This window comes from Pseudorasbora parva, chromosome 12, assembly GCF_024679245.1.
Source record: "Pseudorasbora parva isolate DD20220531a chromosome 12, ASM2467924v1, whole genome shotgun sequence".
Classification (NCBI taxonomy): Eukaryota; Metazoa; Chordata; class Actinopteri; order Cypriniformes; family Gobionidae; genus Pseudorasbora; species Pseudorasbora parva.
The window spans coordinates 40,316,798-40,333,468 of record NC_090183.1 but is presented as its reverse complement, the minus strand read 5'-3'; the positions used below and the strand labels follow the sequence as shown (position 1 = coordinate 40,333,468).

The following is a 16,671-nucleotide window of genomic DNA, read 5'->3' as shown; positions in this document are numbered from 1 at the left end:
TATTGATTAATTAAATGTTTTTTATTTTATTTTATGCTATTTTTATGCTCAAATATTAGTTCTTATTATTACTTACTAATATTATTACTTTTTTGTTTTAGTACTGTTACAGTACTTGGTGTTTGAATTATTTTATGAATATATGTTAAATGTTTTTCAGCAAAACCATGAATGTTAACAAATTACACAGTAGCATATGTGGATGCGCTCAGATAAGGAGTTTGCACACGATTGTGTGTATGCAGACGGCATGTATGCGTGTTCGTCTGCCAGTGAGAGTGCTAATGCGTTTGTGTGTGGTTGCATATGAAGAGCATTAAGAAGTGTGTGGGCTAGCCAACCTCCCCCAGTGAGATTCACAATAGATTTTCTCTCTCACTGGCAAACCCATGGTGGAAGACCCCCCCCTCAAATAGTTATGCTTGTGGTGAACAATTACACAAGCAAAACCTGCCTCTTTAATTTAGGGTTTTCAAGATGCAAAGGGACTGTCGAGGATGTTAAATTGCCTTTGGCTTTCTGTTTAAGGCAAAGCTGAAGTGCTAGTGATTAGCAACCCTAGAAGAATAGGACAGGCATTTCTTTACTTACAGCAGCTCTTAGAAAAAAAAACACTCTGGCTTTGTTTAGATAAGAAAAGGTTTGCGAATGTAGGAAGAGAAAAGATATGGATGGGTTTGTCTTGGGTATTGAGTAAAAGAGGAAACCAGCCTTTTGAAATTTCAAACAACAGAAAAATACAGCACTAAGCAGCGCTAACCTGAAAGGAATCATATTGTATGGAGTAATGATTGCTCTTTCAGGTTTTGCAGTTGTTGGAAATACTGTAAATGTAGTGTAAATGCTGGCATTAACCCAAAATGACAATGGCACAGGCTTTATTCTGAAGAGTGTACCCTGCAATCTGCCAACCTGACATCTGACAGCTATCTCTCCGGTTTGTTCTGGCAGGGTCATAATTGAAACAGCTCCTTTGCAATTAAGACCTTACCAAAAAAAAAAAAAAAAAAAAAATCAAGCTGAGCAACTCCAGCTCTAATGAATATACAGCTGTCTGGCATGATTATATGAGCGCTGAGAGATAATTAATCTTGCTTGCTGTCTCCCTGTCTATTATTCCACCCTCGTGTGTTACCAGACCTCTTTCATTTATCAGTGGCATGAAGAGCAAGATACAGGACTTGGATAACTGAACATGTGAGACGACAACTCGTGGCATATTGTAGATATTTGATTATTTTCCTCCCCTTTCTATTTAAATACTATTTAGCAAGCCCTGTAGAAATGGATTCGAATACAACCTTTTACACATACAACTGTAGCAACTGCAAGAAGCCAACTGGAAGTTGAACAACTCAAATGCAGTTTAATTTACAAACCGATCTATTAAACAAACACAAATTAAACAAAAGACTTGGAAGCACTTAACATGACTTGAACAAAACAAAGCTAGACAAGATACAATGGAAACATGAGGGCTATTATACACTAATGACTAACAAGAAACACGTCAACGATAAGACAATGAACCAATGAGAACATAAGACTAGGGAAGCACATGACATAATCACATGACAGCTATTTCATTCTCTCCTCTTATTAATGCATAACATGTATTTAAAAGTTAATGGCTAAACATATCTTTATAAAACTTCACATTGTTGCAGATGAAAAATAATACAGATAGCATTAAATAAATAAAAAAAATGTGTCCGCTTAAATGTCGATTTTAGTCACTCAAACCCCTTATCTAAATATCTGACCATTGGTCACCTGCACACGTTTTACTCTTGCTTGAAGTTCTGAACTGAATCGTCTTCTAAAATGCAATGGGTTGGGGGCAATAGTAGCCGTTATAGTTTGTCCACTCTTAGAAAATCTACCTGAAATAGTAGACCATTTTGGCAAACTCTTTTCAGCCAACACGGTCTCACTCCTATTCCTCACATATTGACGCTTGGTCGGTTCCCTTCGGCGTCACTTTTTAACAGGTAGCCCTTTAACGCCGTTTTTCGACGCGCAGTACTCAATTGATTTTTAAGAGAAACCTTTGCTGTCATATACAGACACGTATATAAAACAATATATTGGTTTATGATTTTGCCATTATGACATGGGTTTATTCTCAGTTTAATTGTACATTTTCTTTACATTTGTTTTCTTCTTTATTTACGCTATTCATAGACACGTTTTTAACACATAACCCAAACCCATCCCTAAATCCATTTGTGTATTATAAAAAACAGGATATAACAGGCAGATATGACTGCAGACAAAATATATTAGAAAAGTACAGATATTCCAAGTGTTTCAGAGACCAAAAGCGATCATCTTCGAGTCCATCCGCTGAAGATCATAAACACATTTCACAAATTCCATGCAAAGAAATGTATGTCTCATGACCATTTGCATCATTACATCAGCTTTGATGCTAAAGAGTCGGGTGTATCATTTGAATGAGATATGACTGAGTGGAGTGTGTGTTCACGGAGCGGCAAGATCATTTCAACTATTAAAACATTAAGATCAACTCTGTTCTTTACATAAAGATACCATATGACTTCAGAAGAATTGAAATGCAACATGAGTTAAAACTGTTACTGTTTATACAGTTTTTGTAATAAATACATGTGACTGTACTTTTATTAGCCTGTTACATGTTTTATATTGTTGAGAGTGAGTGGGTAGATTTGGGTAGTAGTGGGGTTAGTTGCTCCAATGTAAAAGTATTCTATAAATATTTATAAAATCATGTTTACTTTTACAAATGCAAAGAATTAAATGTCTTGATCTGACGCATTGAGCAAAGAACTGAAATCAAATGGAGTACCCTGTGTGTTAAAAAACAAACGCCAATATGACGAATAGGAGTGAGACTGTGATATGCTCAACATGCTATGCTTTAGGACACACTTATTTTAATTTCACATACTATTCAGGGTATGACAATGAAGGCTACAAAATAAAAAAACATAAACAGGTTGTTTTTTTATTTATAAGTATGTAAATTAATTATTTTTAAGTATAATTAAGTTTGTATGTATAAAGCTTAATTAAGTGAATTCATATATCAATATTTGGTTAGACAATAAAGCTAAACATTTTGTGACGTCAAATGTTTTAATATATTTATTTTATGTTTATCTACTCATATTTTTACTGTAAACATTTTATGCTTTGCTTTTTTACCTGGTGCATGAATTGCTATAATATAGGAATAAACACCTTCAGTGAATCACATAATTAATATTCATGACCCAAGCTGCGCCTGAATATACATTTTTATATAATATCATAATTGTCACTACATTTTAGGCCTAATTATAAAACATTGATGCAAAAAATGCGAGAATGATGCTTCTCTACACTTTCTAATGGTATATATCTGTAGCAACCAGGCATTTAAAACCGTCATACTTGTAAAGAGAGCTTGATGAGATGTATAATGTGCTCTTTTCAGGTCAACCCTGTACACTCTAAAAACTAATACTATGATTTGCTCAATTTTTTTGGTGAAACATTTTTACACTAAAAAAATTGAGTAAATTTTAAAGCAGTGAAATCAATTATAGACACCATAAGAACTGAGTAAATGTAAGTAAAAAAATTAAGTAGATCTGAGTAACTGCATTTGTTACATTAACAAATTCAATTGAGTAGAAAAAAAACCAATATTTATGACTAATATGAACTGTTTTTATTTATGAGTATTAATAACTTGTATAGTATAGCTTTAATTCCCTCTAAACCTTTGTAAAATACTCCACAGTCCACACAAACACACTTATACATGACATGGCCTTTATTGTCGACGAGTACAGCAATAACGTTACAGTATATAATACTGTTTTGACATGTAAAGAATAACAGTTATTTTACAACATTTAAACTCATGTAACAAACATTTTAGAAGTAAAAATTAAACATTTAAAAGTAATTCAAGTGAAATCAACCGGTCTGTTATCCCATTTCCACCGTATCAGCGCTGTTTCTCAAACCTGAGATGGACTAACGTTAGAGGTCTGCGGGTGGACTTTGAACTTGAGACCGCTGTCCTGCATTTCATTCGTAGCTGAAAGATGCTGCGAGGCGCCAGACTCCATAACCTGACAATAAACAAAAAGTGCCCAGTTTTAATAAGATTTTATCGTCCAAATTCATTATATTCATTATCTTTACGAATAAAGTTGTGTGTTTTGAGCAACACAGCAGGCGTTTCAAAGACCAATGCCACACGTTAACTTAAGGTGACTCACACTGTCCCTGTATGTTGTTTTGAATTAAATAAAATGCCTTTTAGCACAGTAATGACTATATAGATAAAACAAAACATACAAACCTGAATTTCACAGAGGAAATGCCCCAATTCTGCGACGCTGAGAAGAAGAAACTGCTCTTGTGACTGAGGAGAATTCAAATATCCGCCCTCACTCAACCGTCGAGCTGACGTCACGTCAGAGGGCGGGGGAGGGGCGCATTGTTTTAATCGAGTAAATTTACTCAATTTCTTCAGTGTGTGTTAAATATCAATAATCTTGATTTTAATTAAGTAATATTTGTGGTTCTTGAAACAGATCGGTTTAATTCTCCATTCTCAAATATTTTGAAATAAATTTCACAAATGTATTAAGTATATTTAAAATAAATAATTGGTTATTTGAATACTAAATTATTTTAGTGAAAAAAACTTAAATATAACTTTAAATTTTAGACAAAATTAACTGTTGGATTTTTAGTCAATTATTTTGGTATGTTTAACTAAAACCATCAAGTAAATGATATTGAGAGATTTTATTAAGTTAATAAAGTTAATTATTACTGTGATATTTACTAAGCCACTGAATTATTTTTTAGAGTGTAATGGTTTTATACCTCAGATTAGAAGTCTTAACACAATTACATATTTGTCCATTATCTATAGTATGATAGAACACTGAGCTGCTACCCTAATGAAAATGTGCACTACTTTTATTACCATTTATTTGACTGTTTATTCGATTTAATTCAGAAATTCACTTCTTGCCTCTAGCTCACAGCTGATTGGTTTAATAGTAAAGATTCTGAGGTGGCATGTAACTCTAATGCATCCAGTGTAGAGAGTGTCAAGCTGTGCAACATCAGCCGCTTCCAGTGTGCAAAGTGTGACAATTCAGTCCAAATCAAACGGCATTTCAGTTGATGTTAATGCAAACGTTTTCTTTCATCCGTCAGATCAAGAGCGGATTGGAAAAGACTCATCCTATGAGCAAGAAGGAAAGGTGATGTTCGTGATTGACGCAGTGTACGCGATGGCGCACGCCCTCCACAACATGCACAAAGACCTGTGCCCTGGCAAGGTGGGACTCTGCTCCAGAATGGACCCTGTTGATGGATCCCTCCTGCTAAAGTACATACGCAATGTCAAAATTGCAGGTAAGCTGTTTACTTTCAGCATTACCACTCTTCTGTTTGTCCTTTCTCAGACCTACCAGCACAGCGCAAACATCTGTTTAAGGGTGCTTAAGAAAAGGGATTTTTGCATAATTATCCCGCTGACGGTGAATTAAAGTTTCTTCATTGCGGCATAACAATTTTAAAACGGCTCTCTCACAGAAGACGCTTTTGAAAACTGTCCAAAATCCTTTTTCTAAAGCCCCACCCTGGCTATAAATTGTCAACAATTGGTTTTACAAAGATTAGCTGCTGGAATGGATTAGAGTTGTGAGAAACAACAGAAGCCCTGAGGAACGACAGACTGCTCCCCGGAAAAGTATTTTGATATGTGCTTAGCGTACCCAAGCCAAGGTTCCTCCTGAGCCATGTATGTGTTAATTAAAGTAGTTTGCAGTGGGCTCACAACACCCTTTGGACATGTTCTTCCTGGACTATCAATGGCAGTATGACTAATTAATTTACTGAGTATTCACAATTACTCAGAGGACCATAATGATGTGGCCTACAGTTCTGAAGTGTAACCGGCTAATAGAATATGACTTTCGGGGGTCATTTTTGTATTATTTTTTTCAACTGGGTCAACTGTTATGCAAATTGATCTGTCACATGGTTTTCTGACCAAGTGCCCTTCAATCATTAGTGCATTTGATTCATTTCTCTTCTGGGCTTTTTATTGAGTCAGTAGCTTCTGCTTTTGAATAGGCCATGACGTTTTTCCAGCAGAAAACATGGAGATCTAATTGAATTAATGAAGTGCCTGACAATTACTGTGGTAGTTGAATGTTAGCTCAGAATATAAACACTTGATTGGGGAGTTCTTTGGGGACCGGTTAAGAACGGATGTTTTAATGAATCGTACTCAGTGGTCGAACTGAGCCAGTAATCGGTAACGGCAATTCTGTGCTGTTCACATTTATTCATGATTTGGTATTGTTGTTTTCAAGGTTTGATCGCTTTGGTTTTGTTATCTAACTTATTCTGTCCATTTATATATTAAGCAGAGGTCTGACTGCCATGTTGAATCACCAAGCACACTTTGGTTGTTTTTATGTGAGACAGTGAATCAAAAGTGATAGCTTTAAAATATTGTCAAACCGTAATTTATTTATTTTTTACTTTGTAGTTTTTTCTTTTCAAAATGAAATGTTTTTGGGATTGCTCAAATGTTATATATGGTTTTGAATGAAGTCTCTAATACATACTGATGTTTTCCATTTTAATATCTTTTAACATGTAATTTATTTCTGTGATGGCAAAGCTGAATTTTCAGCAGTGATTATCCTTCAGTGTCACATGACCCTCCAGAAATCCTTCAAATATGCTGATTTAACATTCTAAGTAAAATTTCTTCTGTTGTTGAAAACATTTGCGTAACGTTTTTGTGGAATCTGTGACATATACTTTTATGATTGTGATGAATAGAAAGTTCACAAGAACAGCAATTTTAAAAGAATGTCTGTTAAAAGTATTTATACTGTCACTTTTGTTTAATGCATCTTTGCTGAATAGAAGTATTCGTTTCTTTCACACACACAAAAAAAAAAAAAAAAAAAAAATCATGATTCCAGACTTTTCAATGGTAATGTGTATATAAATATTAGTGGGTCTTTTTAAGAAAAAAATAGAAATAAAATCTTTGAAATATCTCTAAAAAAGTAGAGCTTTTTTACAATGTGATGATCATGTTTACAACTTCAGGTCATGTTTTCCAGCATGAACATTTGAGCTATAGGAGTTGTTCACACACATTTCATATTTCATTATTATTGTTATTGTTATTATTATTATTATTATTAAATTCACCGGGAAAACTGTTGTAATTTAATCAATTATCTTATCTGGGATGCAACAAATTATGTTTCACTTCTAAACTTGAACTCTAAACTGTGCAAGCTACTAGATACATTTATTTATGGCAGAGATTCACCGATTGATCGGCCAGGGATCGGAATTGGCCGATTTTCTGCATGATTGGCGATCGGCCGATCAGTCACACGTGTCGCCGATTTTGAGCCGATCCCTTTACATGCAGCTGTTAGCGTGAGCGCAGCCGCGGCGTTGACGTCACAGCCACGCCATTTGTGAAACTTGACAAACCTTCAAACCTAATTTAACTCAACTCCATCACCGTGTGGAACATGCCCAGTTTGACGAAGGTAAGTTATTAAAGGTAAAAATGCTAAAGCTAGCCGGAGCTCAGAGCCAGCCACAGGTCAGCAGCCTCTCCTATCTTTCCTTAGTATAAGCAGCGAAAAGACCAAAGCACAAATGCATTTACAAAGAAAATTATGGAATTCATGGCGCTGGATGTCCAGCTGAACGCATAAACCGTCACTTGATGAGAATTTGCCGTTTTATTTGAGAAAACTCATCGTCGTCATATGCACACAGACATTCCAAGGTCTTCACGGCAACCCGTCAAAATACAAGTTTGCTTTAAAAAAATGTTTAATTAACAGAATATATTAGGATGATAGGAAAGATTACCTTAGCTACATCTCTATGTGATAATATTACATCAGCTACTAATAAGAATAATTATGCCTAGATGGTTGAATATTTTTCCTTTTTTTTAATAAACAATACTTTTATACAGCATACAGCCTTTAAGCTGCAGTCCGTAACATTTTGCACTCTAGTGGTTAATAAACAGAACTGCATGCATCTTGCGGAAGAACATTGCAGCCAGAGCTAATTCTCTGGGAAATAGTCCCAATATAAATACTTATTATAAGTGTACCATAATGATTGAGGGTAAGACAAAAACACGGTTTGGAAAATGGATTCATGTTGTACATTCTCATTATATAATTTTTGTAAATCTTGAACACAAAAAAAGTTACGGACAGCAGCTTTAAATGTGTATGTATTATTTACTTATGTTTATTATATATGATGATAATCATTATAATACTTTTTTTTTAAATGGTTAAATAAATAAAAAATATTTAAAAAAAACATTTAGCTGTGGTTCTGAAATTGGTACAGAGTACTGTAAAAATGTTATGGTATTGGTACCGACTACTGGAATTTTGGTAACATTTATAATGTTTTGTTTCATAAAGCAGATTTTTAATTGTTCTTTCCTGGCACAGAACACTTATTTTTTTGAGAGTTGTTTAAGTAAGAGAAGATCCTATTCTAATGTTTACTAATTTATTTTATCATGAAAAAAAAAATGCTTTGAAGAAAAAGTGGATTTTTGTTTGTATATGCTGTCAATTATAGTTCTTAGAAAGAAAATCGGAATCGGCAAAAATCGGTATTGGCCAATCTCACTAACAAAAAATCGGAATCGGCCAAGAAAATTGTAATCGGTGCATCTCTAATTTAGGGCAAATGGGAATCAATCAACCAAGTACAACCATATTACGGAAATGTTGGAAAAAAAAAATGTATATATATTTTTTTGAATAAAATGATAACTAAAAGACTTTCAAATCGCATGAGCCAATATTTTATTCATAATAGAACATGGATAACAACAACTTTTTAAACAGAGAAATGTTACACTTGTATCCACTAATTGAGCTCATTTCACACTTGATGCCTGCTACAGGTCTCATAAAAGTTGGGAGAAAACTGTTTAGAGCCGTATGGGCATCAAGGTTATACGTTTCGGGAGTGTTGGTGTTGGAATTTGGTCTCTTTCTTTGACATATTTTTTGTTTAATTATGCACCAAATGTTCTCTCCAGGTGAAAGATCAGGCCAATTCAGCACCTGGACTCTTCTACGCCAAAGCCATGCTGTTGCAATAGCTGCAGTGTGTGGTTTTACATTGTTCTGCTGAAGCCTTCCCTGAAATGGACATCGTCAGGAGGGGAGCATACGTTGCTCTAAAAGCTTTATATACCTTTTAGCATTCATAGTGGCTTCCAAAACATGCAAGCTGACCATACCATCAGAGATGCTGGCTTTTCAACTGAACGCTGATAACATACTGAAAGGTCTCCCTCCTCTTTAGCCTGAAGGATGCGGTGTCCGTCGACTTGTCTGACCATAGAACACTTTTCCACTTTGAAATAGTCCATTGTAAATGAGCCTTGACCCACAGGACACGACAACGCTTCTGGACCAGTTTCACAAATGGCTTCCTTTTTGCATGATAGAGCTTTAGTTGGCATCTGTAGATGTTACAGCGGATTGTGTTTACCGACAGTGGTTTCTGGAAGTATTCCTGGGCCCATTTAGTAATGTCATTGACACAATCAGGGCGATGAGTGATGCAGTGTCATCTGAGGGCATGAAGACCACGGGCATCCAATTAAGGTCTTCGGCCTTGTCCCTTACACAGTTGATTATGCAACTGTAGATGGTGAGATTTGCAAAGCCTTTGCAATTTGACATTGAAGTACACTGTTTTTAAAGTATTCCACAATCATTTTATGCACTTTCACAGATTTCACAGCCTCTGCCCATCTTTAATTCTGAGAGACTCTGGCTCACTAAGACGTACCTTCTATAGCTAATCATGTTACAGAGCTGATATCAATTAATTAGCTGCTAGATATTCTCCCAGCTGAATACAAATTCTCTTGCTTTTTCAGCCATTTGTTGCCCATGTGCCAACTTTAATGAGACCATCGAATTTGAAATTAGTGGATAAAAGTATAAAAGCTCTACATTTTAACTTTTAATATGTTATCTATGTTCTGTTGTGAATAAAACATTGGCTCATGTTGATTTGAAAGTCTTTTAGTTTTCATTTTTAATTAAATTTAAAAAACGTTCCAACTTTTTCAGAATTCGGGTTGAATTCAGAATTCACTCAAAGTTGATGTGTTAGTAGCAGGAAAAATGGACAAGCGTAAGGATTTAAGCAAGTTTGACAAGGGCCAAATTGTGATGGCTAGACAATTGGGTCAGAGCATCTCCAAAACTGCAGCTCTTGTGGGGTGTTCACGGTCTGCAGTGGTCAGTATCTATCAAAAGTGGTCCAAGGAAGAAACAGTGGTGAACTGACAACAAGGTCATGGATGGCATCACTCAAGGCTCATTGAGGCACGGTTGGTTCTGAAAGAAAGGTTTCAGAAAATACAGTGCATCAAAGTCTGTTGCGGATGGGGCTGCAGAGCCACAGATCAGTCAGGGTGCCCATGCTGACTCCTGTCCACCGCCGAAAGCGACAACAGTGGGCAAGATGGCCTGGTCTGATGAATCATGTTTTCTTTTTCATCATTTATTTTGCATGGCCGGGTGCATGTGTGTGTCTTGCATGGGGAACACATGGCACCAAGATGCACTAAGCCAATGGAGGCAGTGTGATGAACTTATTACTGTTAATGAATAGATATGTTGATGATTATAAGTGTGTTCAGAATGCAATCAGTTTGCAACACTTCTCCTGCCAGTTCAGTAGTGGCAATGGCAGACGTTAGCAGCAGCTGAGCTGAGATTCAGCGTCTGGCAGCGATTTACTGCTATATAACCATGGGCTTGATAAGAGGGACAGTTTTGAAACAGCTTTAGCTACACACAGCCGGTCTCAAATCTCACAAAACTGTCTAGTAACTCCACATTGCTTGTTTCCAATGCTACTTTCCGCACATAACCTTGTCCTCCTCTCTTGAAGAGACTGTGAGTGAGGTTAGTTAGAGACTTAAATTGCCTGAGATTAAACAAGGCGGCCCCGTCACTTTTCTGTCCATGCAGTCTTCACTCTCGTCCAGAATGGTTTCTTCCCTGTAAGTCTACTACGTGTGATGACCTTTAAACTGCTGGCTTTGCTCCCAAAGCTCAAATTGCAGGTTTCCTCCACGTTGTCTTTTTTAACAACACAAATTAAAGCCAAAACGGATTTTATATGTCTGGTAGAAAACAACTTTAATTTTCGGTTTCATTTGGAGGTAACTTTTCAAGTTTACATTTACTTTGAATCCTGGATATACATAATATAATACATGCATTTCTAAATATATATATATATATATATATATATATATATATATATATATATATATATATATATATATATATATATATATATATATATATATATATATATATATATAGTTTTTTGTTTGTTTGTTTGTTTTAAACAAAAAAAAGGGTATGCAAATTTAGACAGGCTAGCAATAGGAAGTTAGCTTTGGAAACATAAGATCCCTCCTCAAGACTATCTATCTATCTATCTATCTATCTATCTATCTATCTATCTATCTATCTATCTATCTATCTATCTAATCGTTGGAGAAGGCTCTCGTGGCTGAATGGTAAGCCTTCTCTCTGGAGGTGGAAGTCTACCTGTGTTTCTCCCTGATCCCATTGTTTGAAGTGCTGCACAATGTCTCATCAAATGAACCTCAGGCAAAAACTCTCAACCCTTTGATGCTGTGGAGTACACTCACAGCTCTAATAAGGATATATGTCTGGAGACAGGTCACTGTTTAGTGCCATCTTCCTGGTAGAGTCAGAGCCCTGCATTTAATGACTAGATTTTTGCAATGCTATCATCATACTACTAGAAAGTTGTTGTTTGCTAAAGTCTTATGAGTGTTTTTAGTGCATGCTGTCACTAGAGTGTTGCCAGGTCATTGCTATGTGGTTTGTATGGTGTTCTGGATGGTTAGTGTGTTACATTTTGTGTGGTTGCAAATGCTAGGTGCTTGCTAAGTCCTTGATAGTGTGTTCTGGGTGGGTCGTAGGTCATTGCTACATGATTTCTAGGGTGTTTTAGGTTTCTTACTAGCTCAAGGAAAAATAGCTCACCCCTTCAGTGTCCCACCTTCAGTGTAAGCCTATGGGATTTTTAACACCTGTTTTATCATTTGTGAGGTGACAATCTTACATTTTATGATCAGAAGCATAATAGCACAACAGCAACCCACAAGATTTGATTCATCACTCATGCCCATTGTACAAATGTGTGGGATACCTTAGTGGAAATCGAAAATAAATTCTAATTCTGGAATCAGATACTTAAAGGGATAGTTCAAATCTAAATGAAAATGATGTCATAATTGAATCACCATCAAGTTGTTCCAAACCTTTATAGACTTCTTTTGTAGAATGTCAGTAACCCCACTGACTTCTGAACCTATAGTCCATACATTTGTGCATTCGTCATATAGTGACAGCAACCTAAAACCTGTGGCTGTCTGTGTAATTACTGATTATCAAAAGTGCCGTGTTCTTATAGTTTCTCTACCTGATACTAGACCTTCATCAACATCTTAAAACACTGTTTCATCTGTATTTTACTATCTTTGTTCAGATGTAATTATTTGTGCTACTGCAAATTTGTTAATTTGTTCTAATTTAATTTAAGAGTGTTTACTTGTCTTTAATAATGCTTGAAATTGTATTAGACTGTTTTTTTTGTTTTGTTTTTTTGTTTTTTTGTCTTTTGCTGTGGTAGCCTACTTTTGTTAAAACCATAGGAAACATTCCTTGTAGTATTTAGCTGCAAATAAATGTTTTACAAAAAGTTTATTTTTATTATTTATTTTTATTTTATTATATCTTAATAGATGGAATTGATAAGAATCTGAATCGATAAGCACAATCAGAATCATTAAAATAAGCTTGTGCTTACATTTCATTTGCAAACTCTTGTTTTGATGAATATTTTGTCCTTATGAAATTCTCATAATCCTTTACATATGTCTGTATTATATGGTGTGCTGCACCAAGCATGGCTGTAAAAAATCTTAATTCCTTAATCCAGAGCGGTTGAATCATCAGAGGTTGAAATAAGCCTCTCACAGCTTCCAAGCCTGCACAAAGAAGAATGGATATTCATCAACAGAAATCCACCATTGCTGATAATCACCCTTAGATTTCAGTGAGAATTTCATGTGGATTATTGCTCAGAATAGTTATAACCCAAACACGAGTGGTGAAAACACAATTTCTTGTGCTATTGTTCAGTAGATTCGGTTGCACTGGGTCCAGGGAATTAAGTTGGACACGGTCAGGTGCTTGGAATACAGATAGCTTAACCAAAACTTTAAAGCCTGAGACAGCAGAGTTTTCCACAGAATAAGGCACCTAATCTAAAATGCATCATGGGATGCAGCACTATTGTTATCCTGTCCACCTTGCCTCTCTCCTTCCATAAGCTATTGCTCTGGCAAAAGAAGAAACTGAATGAAACTGCTCTCAGTGTACTTGAGGTTAGATATCTGCAAAGGGAATTTCTGGAGCTAAATAAATACGCCAATGTATTTTATACTAAGCAGTGGTAATGCATTTTTTTTTTCTATTTTAGTTTTAAACGAGGTTCTTTTTTCTCCTTTAGATACAATGCTTATTGTTATATTACAAATAAGTGGTTTTAAAAAGCTTATTGTTATTTACGAATCACAATATTGTAAATATAGCATATTAAATAACCTCATACGTTATAAAATAACGTATTGCAAGCATTCTATTAAATTGGCTGTTAGCACATTTAGTGCAGCTGACACCTATTACATTTTCCAGCTCACCATCAATCTCAGCTGAAGTTTTGGACACTGACCTGAATATGTCCATAAATAAGCGGATGCTCATTAATGAGAAGGTATATGGTGTCTTTAATCAGACTTCTCTTCTCACATCTTCAGGCATAGCTGGCAATCCGGTGCAGTTCAATGAGAATGGAGATGCCCCAGGACGTTACGATATCTACCAGTACCAGATAAAGAACAAAACAGCTGAATACAAAATCATCGGCCACTGGACTGACCAACTTTACCTAAATGTAAGCACATTCAAAAAAGTATTTTCTTCACAAAGTTTATTCATCCTCATGCTGTTCCAAACCCATATTTTGTTATTATATTCTCTCTTGGAACCCAAAAGAAAACCTTTTTTTGTAGAATCTTTATCAGTTTTTACCATACAACAACAGTAAACGATGACAATAGCTTTCAAGCTCCAATCAGGGAAAAACATTGTGTGCAAAGTCTTCTGAATAGCTGTGTGTGAAAGACGCACTATACAATGAATGGCATTATAATCTGAAGGTCGTATCCAGTGGACGGTTGCATAAACTGCTTAGACTAGTTTTTAATGTCATTGTTTTCTTCAAGATTGGTCCAAACTTTTTAAAGTCAGTAATATCAAAAAAGCAGATCAGTCTATTTTAAATCAGACAAGTAAGACTTATTAACCCTTACTGCTAGTTGGTCAAAAAACATCCGTTTCACACAGCAAGCGTGAGCTTCATGTGAGCTCCACGTCAGCGTAAGTACATCGTCACTGCATTTGCAGATGCTCAAGAGTATTCACACTGGAAGTGTTTATACAGCATCACAGCAGCGGCTCCAAAGCTACTATAAGTGAGTTTTTTTTTTTTTTTTTTTTTTTTTACAAAGACAACTAGATTTTTAAAAGCTGATCATTTAAAGTTAGTCTTGAAAATGTGGGGTATGCCATATACACTTAGGATGACTTCAGGGCAGGCTTGTGCAAAATTAAGAATTTCAGAATTAGCTTCCATTCATGAATTTGAATTTGAATTGACTCTGCCCCACAGGAAGTTGAATTTGAATGACAGGAAGTGGAATTAAATTCATTACAATTCAAAGAAATTCCACACAGTCGCACAACAGAAAGAATGTGTTGAATCTCACATGCGTTTAGTGTAGGAAGGTTACTTTGGAAATGTAATTGCTTACTGTTATAAGTTACCCATTAAAAATGTGGTTTAGATTACTTTATCAATGCAAAGCATTTTCCTTTTAATATGATTAGAAATTAATTAAATTACACATTTTACCACAGTAATACAAAAATTACATAAATATCTTCGAAGAACCAAACAATCCAAGATCATGCAAAATCGTCAACAGTCAAATCCAGCTAACTGAATTAGCCACGTACGAAGAACGGGCCGTTTCTCCTGCTTTCTCACATCACTATTTGTTACATCGTTTTAACCGCTTGAGGTAACCGTTACTGCTAATGTTAGCATCCTGTCAGCCTCAACGACAAAGTAGGCCTACATACATACTGCATTTCTTTCCCTGCTAAAGGATTATAATGATTTGAACATGTACTGAAGTGTTCTGTATTCAAACTGTTTCCCTTTCGGTGTTTTAAACGCGCATGAGATGTGTCAGCGCGCTCTGTGCAGTGAAGCACGCAGCATTGTAAACAACGTCAGCGATAGTTTTTTATTTGGCCTCTAGAGGCCGCTCTCGTGCTATATAATGCCAGTAGACCCTTCTCAGAGCTTTCGTAGGCTACTGTGTACAGTGAACCCTTCTCAGCCGCTCCCGCAACGGACGCAAACCGGAAAAACTATCGATATTGATTTTTGCCGATAACCGATTGTTCCACCAATCAGATATCAGTGCTGATTAATCTGCAAAACTAATGAATCGGTCGACCTCTAATTTTTTTCCACGCAATGGACTTCAATAGCAACCAATATGTTGAAGGTCCAAATCAAAGGCTTCAGACTTTCTCTCAAAGGCTGCACGATCCCAGCTGAGGAATAAGGTCTTATCTAGTGAAAAATCATTTCAATTTCTTTTCTGACATACACCAGTTATTTTTAAAACACAATAGACATGCTTATTCGGTGCATCATTTTGAGCACTTTTTTATGTGAAATCATATTTATTTTGTCCATAAAATGTGTGCTTTTATTTTAATTGAGCATCAGCAGTTTCGAAAAAATAGGCCCAGCGCTGAAACCCCCACTGCACTCCTGCTCACGCAACACTCCTGTTCCCGGTGTGAATGCACTCATTGCTTAACAAGCACAACAAAAGAAATACATGCTGCTCACGCTTGTGGTGTAAAATGGCAGTTAACATAGCCTAATTTTTATGCAACCGGCCACAGGATTTTAATACAGCACATCACACGTGAGAAAAAATGACGTTTTACTGTCAGTGATGTTAGTGTAATATAATAATTAGTAAATAAATTTGGATCTCTTCCTCAAACATATGGCTTCAGAATATAGTGCACAACTCACATGGGCTTTTTTGTGTGAGATTTATAACTCTTGATGACTTTAAACTGTCATTTTATGGCTGCATAATAGGAGCTGCACAACAATTCTTCACAAAATATTTCTTTATTGTTCCATGGGGGAAAAAAACAGCATATGTTTTGGAACGACATGAGGATGAGCAAAGATGGTGAACTTGACGCACACATCGCTTATGAATAAGGATCGAAGAATAGCCTTGAGGAAAACGATTTAAAATCACTCCTTTGAGATCCCAAAGAATTCATTTAATGAGTCAGTGGATGAGGAAATGAACACTCATTTGAGATGTTAAACATTGTTTCGTGT

The 16,671-nt window shown here is 35.8% G+C and overlaps 1 protein-coding gene across 5 annotated transcripts in view; it reads left to right on the top strand.

Moving 5' to 3' along the window:
- grm4 (glutamate receptor, metabotropic 4) overlaps positions 1 to 16,671 on the top strand; it is a 266,396-nt gene that overhangs the window by 218,233 nt on the left and 31,492 nt on the right. For all 5 annotated transcript variants that reach the window (XM_067460285.1, XM_067460283.1, XM_067460286.1 and 2 more), the window contains 2 exons: positions 5,212 to 5,412; positions 13,982 to 14,118. In XM_067460285.1, coding sequence (XP_067316386.1) covers positions 5,212 to 5,412; positions 13,982 to 14,118 — 338 coding nt within the window. The remainder of the gene's footprint in view (positions 1 to 5,211; positions 5,413 to 13,981; positions 14,119 to 16,671) is intronic.